At 40.8% G+C, this 10,786-nt stretch overlaps 4 protein-coding genes across 4 annotated transcripts; 1 reads left to right on the top strand and 3 right to left on the bottom strand.

Annotated features, from left to right (window-relative positions):
- Positions 1,562–3,244, top strand: LOC104724611 (cytochrome b561 and DOMON domain-containing protein At5g47530-like). The gene is made up of 3 exons (XM_010443139.2): positions 1,562–2,300; positions 2,386–2,640; positions 2,731–3,244. The coding sequence occupies exons 1-3, from the start codon at positions 1,665–1,667 to the stop codon at positions 3,046–3,048; spliced, it is 1,209 nt and encodes a 402-aa protein (XP_010441441.1). The 5' UTR covers positions 1,562–1,664; the 3' UTR covers positions 3,049–3,244.
- LOC104724612 (putative MO25-like protein At5g47540) lies at positions 3,218–5,902 on the bottom strand. The gene is made up of 11 exons (XM_010443140.1): positions 5,401–5,902; positions 5,034–5,195; positions 4,832–4,950; positions 4,664–4,738; positions 4,465–4,558; positions 4,306–4,365; positions 4,114–4,182; positions 3,938–4,036; positions 3,810–3,854; positions 3,625–3,727; positions 3,218–3,533 (listed from the first exon to the last, which is right to left on the bottom strand). The coding sequence occupies exons 1-11, from the start codon at positions 5,527–5,529 to the stop codon at positions 3,457–3,459; spliced, it is 1,032 nt and encodes a 343-aa protein (XP_010441442.1). The 5' UTR covers positions 5,530–5,902; the 3' UTR covers positions 3,218–3,456.
- On the bottom strand, positions 6,573–7,126 carry LOC104724610 (cysteine proteinase inhibitor 5-like). The gene has a single exon (XM_010443137.2). It carries the CDS (start codon positions 7,043–7,045, stop codon positions 6,671–6,673), a length of 375 nt encoding a protein of 124 aa, XP_010441439.1. The 5' UTR covers positions 7,046–7,126; the 3' UTR covers positions 6,573–6,670.
- LOC104724609 (tonoplast dicarboxylate transporter-like) lies at positions 7,670–10,786 on the bottom strand. Its single transcript, XM_010443136.1, has 3 exons — positions 10,328–10,786; positions 8,132–9,272; positions 7,670–8,030 (listed from the first exon to the last, which is right to left on the bottom strand). The coding sequence occupies exons 1-3, from the start codon at positions 10,778–10,780 to the stop codon at positions 7,996–7,998; spliced, it is 1,629 nt and encodes a 542-aa protein (XP_010441438.1). The 5' UTR covers positions 10,781–10,786; the 3' UTR covers positions 7,670–7,995.

The raw sequence follows: 10,786 nt of genomic DNA, 5'->3' as shown, positions 1-10,786 counted from the left end.
GTTGACCCATCGGTCATACCATTGAACGTTGTCGACTTGTCGATCTTGGTATCAGAGCCAGGTCTGATTGAACGATCCGACCCCATAATCGAATTGCCGATCAACCACTGACCAGGCCGATACTTCCGAACGACTTGTCGACCACCCGACCGATCAATCCAACCTACATCTCGTATCATTGATCATTTGATCACCCCATTCCAATAGCGGTTGAATCACCAATCAACCCTCGATCGACCCATCCATTGGCACAGATCGTCGATGACCTTTCGATCGGTCCGACTCTATGATCGAACCGTTGATCATCTTGCAAACAGTTCGACTCTATGATCGAACCGCCGTTTATCCTTTGATCAGTTTGACCCGATTGGCGAACCGTCGCTCGTCTCATTGTACCTTCGATAGAGAAGTAGCATGCGCATCAGTTCAGACGGGTATTGATGTATTCGCCGAGCCGCACCCCCTTTTCTTCTTAGGCATAGATGGACAAATGGATGTATGATGGTATGTTGGAATGAAGGCCACGCCCTCTATTTATAGGGTCATGGCCGAAGTCTAGGTCCCAAAAGACACCTATCCGACAAGACTGTTCGATTGTGCACGTTCATCCGTGCCCGTTCGGCTAAACCTGTTCGGTCACCACGTCCCTCCATTTTAACCGCTCACGAGCTATCCAGCTGACCTGCACACTGTCCACCACTGTCCAGCTAGCCGAGCTGGGTCGAGCTCCTTGGCAGTTGATCGAGCTAGTGGTAGTTGTTAGCCAGCTTACCCTAGTTAGCTCAGCTGAGCTGAGCTGAGCTAGCTTGTTCATCGAGCTCGTTGAGCTCTTTTAGCTCATATTTCAGCTAGTTGAGCTAGTAGCTTAGCTACTTAAGCTCATCTAGCTTTCATTTTCCTTAAAACAAATTATCCCCCCCTTTAGGATAGCGGGACACGGACATTACAAGTCTACCCCCCTTAAAATAAATTCTTACTTGAATTCGGTGGGTGTAAATATTTCCGACCTTTGTCCACTTTGAGACTTGATTTATTCTCGATCATGCTCTTTTTGGGACTTGGTCATTTTTCCTTGATCTACGTCTTTCCCGATGAAATCTATTTCCCTTGATCTTGGTCAATTTCCGAATAGATCAAGTCTTTTCCCGTCCTAGTTCCATCCCGACTAGGACAATATCCCTTGGTCATTCCCGGACGCGATCGTTATTCCCGTCAAACCCGTCATTCCCGGACGCGATCGTCATTCATATATTTATACTTTTTAACCATGTTTATTAACGTCCTCGTTTTATTTGTTTTTTTGCTTAAGAGGGTTAATTAAAAAGACTCTAAGGAAGAAATACATTACACGTCAAATCTTGTTAGGGTAAATAATGAACGCTTCATTTATAATGTTTCCATTGGTTACTCTAAGGTAAACATTGCAATTGATAGATGAACAAGAAAGCAGAGGAAAAACTATGAAAAATAGGACAAGTGTGGTGATGAAGAGAAAGAATATAAGAGATTCTTTATTAAGACAGTTTAACTAACAAACCTAACCCTACTTGTTCCACTTTCTATTCATACATACTTAATCTCTCCTTCTTCTCTCTAATTCCCCTTTCATACTTAATATCCCATTCTTCTCCCACCAATCTTAAGTACTCACACTTTCTGTTTCCATGGCCAAATCCTTAAATCTTCTACTCTGCCTCTTTGTTCTCATCTGCATCATCGCTGAATCCGCCTTGGCTCAGACATGTTCCAACTACAAATTCTCAAGTAACCGTCTCTTTAAGTCTTGCAACGACCTCTCTGTTCTTGATTCCTTCCTCCACTACACTTATGATTCTTCTTCCGGCAATCTCCAAATCGCTTATCGCCACACGAAACTCACTACCGGGAAATGGGTGGCATGGGCCGTGAATCCCACGTCCACAGGCATGGTCGGAGCTCAAGCCTTTGTGGCTTATCCACAATCAGACGGTACCGTTAGGGCTTACACGTCACCCATCAGCAGCTACCAAATGAGTCTCCAAGAAGCTGAGCTGAGTTTCAACGTCTCAGAGTTGTCTGCCACTTACCAAAACAACGAGATGGTCATCTTCGCAACTCTGAATCTTCCACTTGCAAACGGTGGGATCATTAACACTGTGTGGCAAGATGGGTCTCTTTCAGGGAACAATCCTCTGCCTCATCCAACTTCTGGCAACAACGTTCGGTCTGTTTCTACGATGAATCTTGTATCCGGTGCATTAGGATCCACCTCCACCTCTACCGGAGGAGGAGGAGGAGATTCTAAGCTACGCAAACGCAACGTCAGTCGATAGATTCATCAAAAGAAGTTTTTTTTTTACTCCTTTCTTGTTTGAAATTTGGGATTGATCTCTAGTATGATTACAGATACATGGCATATTGAACGGAGTGAGCTGGGGGATAATGATGCCAATAGGGGCAATCATTGCTCGCTACTTGAAAGTCTCCAAATCAGCAGATCCTGCTTGGTTCTACCTTCATGTTTTCTGCCAGTCTTCTGCTTACATCATTGGTGTTGCTGGTTGGGCCACCGGTCTCAAACTGGGCAGTGAATCAGCCGGGATTCAGTTTACCACTCACCGTGTTGTTGGAATCGCTCTCTTCTGCCTCGCAACGATTCAGGTAGATTTCAAAACAATAGTACAGTAAGGCATATTGTATAACTCAAAATAATGCATATTGTATAACTCAATTGTTTGTGGCACACGTTAGGTGTTCGCTATGTTTCTGAGACCTAAACCAGAGCACAAGTACAGAGTCTACTGGAACATTTACCATCATACCATAGGCTATACCGTGGTCATCCTTGCAGTGGTGAATGTTTTCAAAGGACTAGACATCTTGAGCCCTAGGAAGCAGTGGAGAAACACTTACACCGGTATAATCGTAGTACTGGGCATAGCCGCGGCCGTGCTCGAAGCGTTTACTTGGTATGTAGTCATAAAGAGAGGGAAAACAGAGGAATCTGCCAAAATGGGTCAGCGAGAAGGCAACGATGGTCGGGTCTCTATACGCTTTGCTTTTGCGTAAAAGATTAGAGAGTGAAAATTTATGGTTAATTTTTGGTTTGCTTTTTGGGTTATTACATACAGTATATTTGCTAGATTAAATTAAAATACATTTGATGTTTAATAGTTGTTGAAGTCCTTTGAAGCATTTGACAGTTGTGCTCTTTTACAATATTCACGATGTGTACATGTGACCTCATCCGAGTTTGACAAAGCCTTTTATTCATCAACAGTGAGGTGAGTGTACATGTGAGTACATAAATCGAATAATTATCTTGTCTGTGTGTGTGTGTGTGTGTGTGTATGTGTGTGTGTGAGTGAGAACGTGAGAGAGAGATTGGTTACCTAATAAACAAAAACAAGAAGATGCTTCAAAAATGTCTTTTCGAGTGTTTTCAAAGGGAAGGAAGGATGATTTCCACTGGTTGATTTAAGCAAGATCTCGCGGCTCAAGGGCTGCGATTTCTCTCAACACCTGACTTTTGTCTGCTTCAAACCTCTCATCCTCTGCCAACATAATGAACCAAACAAAGGATTTTTTTAAGGTTAAGCAGGAGAAGGATCGGATACAAACTGTCACTTAACAGGACCTCCATACCTTTGTCTGGTTTCACATCAGCCAACAATCTCAGGAGCTTGCTTCTGTTTGCCACCAGAATGTTGACTATATCTGCAGGCTTGTTTTGGTTTGCTGCAAACAGCTGAACAGCAGCAACGATAATCTCAGTACAGTCACGTTGGACTGACATAGTGAAAGTCGTTTTCAAGGTAGTAAAACTATACCTTGAAGACATGGAATGCTTCTATTTGGATGCTCTTGCTTGACTCCTGTAATCCAAAGATATTGAATTTATTTCCCCAATGATCAACAACATAAATATCGACGAGGGTATTCGGTTAAAGCATCGTACTCTCAGAAGATTCATGAGAATCCTCAAGTTATCCCTTGAGCTCACATATTTCGTCATCACAGCTGAATTTGATCGATCCAGTAATATGTCACCCAATAACTGTTTAAGGTTTACACAATACAATACATCAGCCTGATCACGTTCCATTTTATAGACTCTCGTATAAGTTACCCTACCTTAATAGCTTGCCGTCTGGTTATATAATTACTTGATTCAAGAAGCTTTGAATTGTAGTCTGCAAAAAACTGCAGACCAAAGAGTTGAAGCATTGTGAGTCTGACACAGGACCTTCAGAGCATAATTCACAATGTTCTGCCCTCAAGCACAAATCTAGGAATCCGTATTTAATGTTATTAAAAAATACTTACCCATTCTTCATTCTTGGTGAGAAACTCGGCAACAGTAGATTTATGCCTTGTCAGCAGTTCCTGTCAGAACAAACAACAGTGTTGGGAGTTATCATTGCGTCCTGATACAGGAAAAGATGCAAGCAAAAGATTCAAGCAAAAGTAGGAGTGATTTGGAACCTTAAAAGTAGCAGCAGCATCGGCAGCAATGTCGAAATTAGGAAGCTGTATGTAATCGAAGAACTTCTTCACATGGTCAGACTCCAAAACATATCTGAATCCAAGGAAATTATGTTGTTAGTAAACAAATTGTCATTATTCTCTGAAACAATAAATTTTTACTTGACAGGTTTAAAAGTAAAGCAAAAGATAAGCTCACTTGGCAACAATCTGATGACGGATGCACTCCCTAAACATAGCACCATAGTGTAAAGCCATGTCTGTGTTCTCGAACCTGACATATATAACATGGAAAGCTATTGAAAAAATGATAAATTTAAAGGAATCTCTAAATTTGTAAAACTGCCAACTAAACAGCAACACACACCCTTCGATGAGAACATCCATGAGATCGATGTTGGCTTCTAAATAATCAGATGCAATCAAGCGTGAATTGACTTGTTGCCTCTGTAGATTTGCAACAACTTGTGTAGCATCTTTCCTGGCCTGATTAATTTTTCGGAATTCAACCATCGAATCGAATAATATAATACATGTCAAAGAAAGAAATAAGGGAAATAAATAGTTACCTCCAAGTTGAGTTTAGGGAGACAAGAAATCAAGAGGCGTAGAGTATCCTCTTTAAAGAACTCTTGAGTCAATTGTGCACAAGCTTCAGCTACAGGCTCTGCCTCGCTGTTTCCATAGAGAATCGATTTCATGTCACGGATATTCCGGCTTAATTCCGCCATCTGCAACCACACATATATATATCTATCTATCAACCCCACAGAGAGAGCAACGACATCATTGTTGTAATGAAGACACCAATTTCATGATTTGATGTTTTGTTTGAATGAGAACCAAAACAAAGNCCAAACAAGAAAAAAAAAACATTGAAGAAAGAAACAAACTTGTTTCTGTTTGAAAAGGGGAGAAAATAGAGAAAAATGAAACCTTTTCATCGCGTTTGGATTCTCGGAGGTCAGGCAGAGAGTTAGACGGATGGGCGAAGAGAAGGAGATCGCGCGTTTGTCGAACAAGGTCAGCCGGAGTGCGAGGCTTGGACTTGAAAAGCCCTTTCATCTTAGCACCGCCGATATCGGATTGATCGGACGGATCTCCGACGCCGTAGACAGAGGAGCTAAGGCTGCCGCTGAGGTGGTGCTGAGACGGAAGCCTCCTCGCCGCCGATGCGGAGGAGGAGGCTTCACGTCCAGCACCTCTCGTTGACACGCACGACCCTATCCTTACACCTTTCCTTCTTCTCCCCCCTCCCTTTTTTTTCTCACAACTCAAGACAATACTATTTCCGAAAAACTGAAACTTTTGTCTCCTCCTCCTCGTGGATATGGGATTCTCGATTCTCTCCTATATCTCCTCGCCTTTCACCATTTTTAGCGCATATAAGAAAGAGAGAAAGAACAAATGCCTATTTTCACCCCTCTCTCTCTTGCTCCCCCCCCCCCTCGGATTTTAAAACTAATTTATATTTTGTTTTTTTTCTTTGGGGTCATTTAATTAAGTAATTTTAATCAATTGTTCTTCAAAGTGGTCACAAAAAAAATCGAATCCTTGGGTAATTTTATTGGGGGTAATATTATACAATACACTACCATCTAAATTACCATTTTAATAGTTAAAACGGTAAATGTTAGCAATATCAAATATATATATATATGTTATTTAGAACACTTGATACATTATTTTCAATATATGATGATGATAATGAAAACATAAATGGTGGTGAAAGTAGAAGAAGAAGAAGGGTACAGTTGGACAAACAAAAGAAAAGGTCACATGTAAATGAGCTATGGATTGATGGACCAAAGACATATGACATGTTCACTTTACACCTTCACTCTCTCCCCCCCCCCCCTCACATGTTTGTCTCCTCTCCTCTTTTGTAATTTTTTGACTAATTAATTTCAAAAAAACTTATTAGTATTGTCAGATACATCCATCTCTCTCTCTCACTCAACGGTCTCGTGACTGACCCATAATCTCTGTAGCAGATTATCCGGCATAATCAGCGGTTATGTCAAAACTTGTTCAATTATTTCTTCTTCATATCTTTTTTTTTTTTTTCTCAAACCAAAATTTTATATATATTACAGAAAAATAGGACATTAATTAATTAATTGCCTTCGTTTATTTTTAACTTTCTTTTTTTCTGCAGTTTACGAAAGAGCGGTTACATACATTATTACATAGCAAGTGGCTTGCCTCAGAGGAAGCGACGACGACGACCATTATTGACGGGCTTGAAGGAAGTGAGATTCATGAATTTCAACCAAGGCTTTTCCCAAACCATCGCCTCGTAGTTCTTGCTCGCTCCTCCGTCATTAGCCGCAACCGTAAGCCGATAATTCGTGCCAGAAACCACCTGAGTCTCGCCGCTAACAACCGTCTCGAACTTGAGTCCCAACTTACTCCGTTTGTCGTACTCGGAAACCGCGAACTCGCCGATCTCTACGACGTGAGGGTCTTTGACGTCGCTTATCGGACTCCAGCCACCGACACGGGTCTCCGCGGAGACCTCGTAGAGAGGGACGACTACCAGGGCGAGAGAGAGGAGAAGAACAAGGGAGATGACCTTCATTTTGCCCTGTAACCGTTCGTTGTTGTTTCTTGTTTCACTCAAACCTTGATTTATGTTGTATTATTGCCCAAGATAGGTTTTATTATGTGCTCTTCTTTATACCAGAGAGGTCTGCCACGTTGCATGACGTGTCGTGGAATTCTAGATTTTTTTTTTTTAAAAAGCAGATTTTTATTTCTGATTGCATAAAATATTTAATTTCACATTTATGTGAAACTTATTTCTTCTGCTTTGCATTTACATCATAATTTATTGGTAAAAAAAAAATAAAACTCATTAATATAATTCTTGAAAAAGATGTACTATTATATTAATATGTTAATTGTATTATCCGTTTTTAAAATTCAGCCTACATATAGACAACTATATAGCAAAAGACAAATCAATAAGATGAACTGAGTGTAAAGGACAAAAAAAAACTAAATTATCAAACAAGACATTATAATTGTGATAATAATTGATATAATCAAACAATTTATTAGATATTTTTTCTTTTTCTTGTTTTTTTGCATTTTTGTTGTGTTTGTAGAAACCCGAAAACAGAAGAAAACACAGCTGGACAATGACGTGGTTTGGACAAGTAGGACCGCTGGGGACTGCCACTAGTGTACTGGTTTCATTAGCAAGATGAGAACGCATTCATATTTTCATATTTACTAATTAACCCTTTACACACAGAAACAAAATCAAGAAAGGACCAAACTTACCGGTACGTTCGAAGCACAAAAGAAAGCAATCGTAACCGGAAAACTATAATCGAGCGAATTACAAAAATGGGCCGATTTTGTTTTTCTGAATTTTGACCACATCTAATTTTCCCAATTCCATCATCCATATATTGACCATATTAGTAATTATCTACACATATATATATATATATAACAGGGTAATTTATAAACTTATATGGTACAATAGTACTGTCCATATGGTCTTGTGCTTCGCTCGTATAACTAAACTCCTCCCTTTGATGCAAAAACGTAAGCCCCTGCCGTTGTCATGTAATAATATATATTAGCAAACTTGATATTTTAAATGAATTTATAAAGAAGAATGAGTGTTGATAATTTTGAGTAAGACTAGGGATACCAAGAGTGGGCATCAAGATGGAGAGGAAGATGGTTCCGGCGATTTTGAGAGGAAAGCCTGTCATGATCATGTCTTTGATCTCGATATGCCCTGTCGTGAACCCAACCACGTTAGAAGGTGTTCCCGTGGGGAGCAAGAAAGCGAACTGAGCCCCGATGGCACCTGGAACCATCAGGAGTAGAGGGTGGATTCCCATGGTCTTTGCGATCTCGATCAGTAACGGAACCAACAACGTAGTGGTTGCGTTGTTTGAGGTGAACTCTGTGATGGTAGCAGCGATGAGACAAACGGTTGGAGCAATCGCCCAATAAGGAGCTGTTTCGAGAAACACTAGCCCTTTTGACAAGACTTCAGCTAAGCCACTTGTGCGCACTCCATCGGCTATAGCGAATCCAGCTCCCAATAACAAGACTATGTTCCATGGAAGCTTCTTGCACTTGCTCCAATCCATCAGCTTCTCTCCTTTTTTAATCTTGCTTGGGATTATAAAGAGCAGTGTCGCCATCATCACACTCACCGTTCCATCCCCAGCCCGGCCGTTGAAGATCACACCCCAGCCGGGGATGTCATCGGTTATGTTTCTTGTCATCCACAACAATACCAACCCACCAAACACGGCTAGGACCATCTTCTCAGCGAAGTTCATTGGTCCTAACAACTCAAGCTCTCTCTTGAGATGAGATTTATGGAGATAAGGAGACAGAGCTTTCCCTGCGCCTTTGGGACAATACATAACACATAGAACACCCCAAAGGACCACGAATATGCACAATGCCAGTGGGAAGCCAAAGAAGAACCATTGGCTGAAACTGATAGGATCAGCCTCCGGGAAATAACTCTTCCACATTCCCACAAGTATCAGATTCACACCTGTTCCAGTGAGTGTGCTCATTCCACCCACTGCTGCCGAGTAAATCACACCTAGCACCACCGCCCTACAAAACTTCCCCACCGCAGGAGGCACAACTTCCGACGAAGAAGATGAAGAGGGCAGTCTCTGAAGTATCCCCGTAGCGACTGGCATCATCATGACTGCAGCCGCTACGTTGTGCATCCACATGCTCACGAACGCCGTTGTGGCGCAGATGCCAAGCAGAAGAAGCGGCGCGTTTAGCGGCTCCACGCAGAACACCAACGTTATCTATTTCAAGAATTATATTATCCATTCAGTTATGTTATTAACTTATCATAATTAGATACGTGGTGATCAGCTCCACTCAATTAGGAATTATCTCGTAATGTTAATGATCATATATAGTAAATAAATAATATAATGAATGAAGTTGTGACTTGTGAACTAATGATTGGATCCCGCACAAACTAAATCATACTCATTGCTTTTGATCAATAGTTCCGGAAAACATAGTGTTAACGTGTCTCTCATCTATGCATGTTTTGTTGTCGTATAAATGGTATGGATTGGCCTAAGGGCCATATTCCATGAAATGACTCCTCATCTATCATACAAAGTATAGGTAAAATAGTTAATAAGTAACAACTTAACCATATATGATCAATTTATCGACTTTGAATTTTCTGGAACAACAAAAGTCATGTAGATACAATTGATTTTGAATTTTTTGTAATGAAGAATTAAAACAAAATAAATGTGTAGGGCGAAGTAAAAACATAATCTGGCATCGCCACGTATATATATGGTGGTCCATTCTTATGTTATAATAATAAATGTATAATTTTATGTGTGTGGATTCAATTGAAGCACTCCACCTAGGTAATACGTATAGTTGTAAACCTGTAATTAATTAGTTCACCGGCACAAATTATCTCATTATTATTTCAATATTTCCTAAAATGAATTAGAGCTAGCCCCTACATGGCTACACGTTCCCTCAACACACATTCAAATATCTTATTCCCTCCGTTTCAAAATATAGGATATTTTAGTGAAAACACGAATATTAAGAAATAGTTACTTTTAAAAAATTTAACTAATCATAAACAAATCTGTATAATATAAAATATATAATTAATCTAAAAATTGCATAGAAAATTGGAAACGTTCTATATTATGAAACAAAAATGCTTCTAAACATCCTATATTTTAAAACGGAAGTAGTAGTATTTTAAAGAACACCGTTATTCTTCTAACATAAGATGGCGAAAATAGGATAAAATGATGATTAATAACTAAATGAATTAGTACGTGGAAAGAAAGAGAGAAGAAGACAAACGTACGTTAAGGGCGAGTCGGCGGTGGATGTTGTAGTGTTCGACGGCGAGAGCGAGGATGAAGCTGCCGAGGACAAGGGAGATGACGTCATCCATGTAAGAATCGGCCACTACATCCGCCGCCGAGATTCCAAAGAGAGGGAAGAGGAAAAGCGGCGTCATGGAGGTGATGGGCATCGGAACAGCCTCCGTCAACCACCACGCGAACATCCAAGCAAGAACGCCGAGCATGTTTTTGGCCGTCTTCGTGTCATCACCGCCGAGGCGTACGCATAGACACACGACGGCGCAAAGGAGAGGACCAAGAGCGATGTAACAGTTTTTAGGCGCGAATATTGCCCGAAGTTGTTGCCCCACCGTTTCCCGTTCGAATGGTTCCTCATTATGGACGACCGGTAAAAGTGGAGATTTCAGATCGTCGGATCCGGTGACGGCGACGGTGACATCACCACCGTTCATTCTGTT

Source organism: Camelina sativa, chromosome 11 (assembly GCF_000633955.1).
Source record: "Camelina sativa cultivar DH55 chromosome 11, Cs, whole genome shotgun sequence".
In the NCBI taxonomy this organism is placed as follows: domain Eukaryota; kingdom Viridiplantae; phylum Streptophyta; class Magnoliopsida; order Brassicales; family Brassicaceae; genus Camelina; species Camelina sativa.
This window is presented reverse-complemented; position numbering and strand designations above follow the sequence as displayed.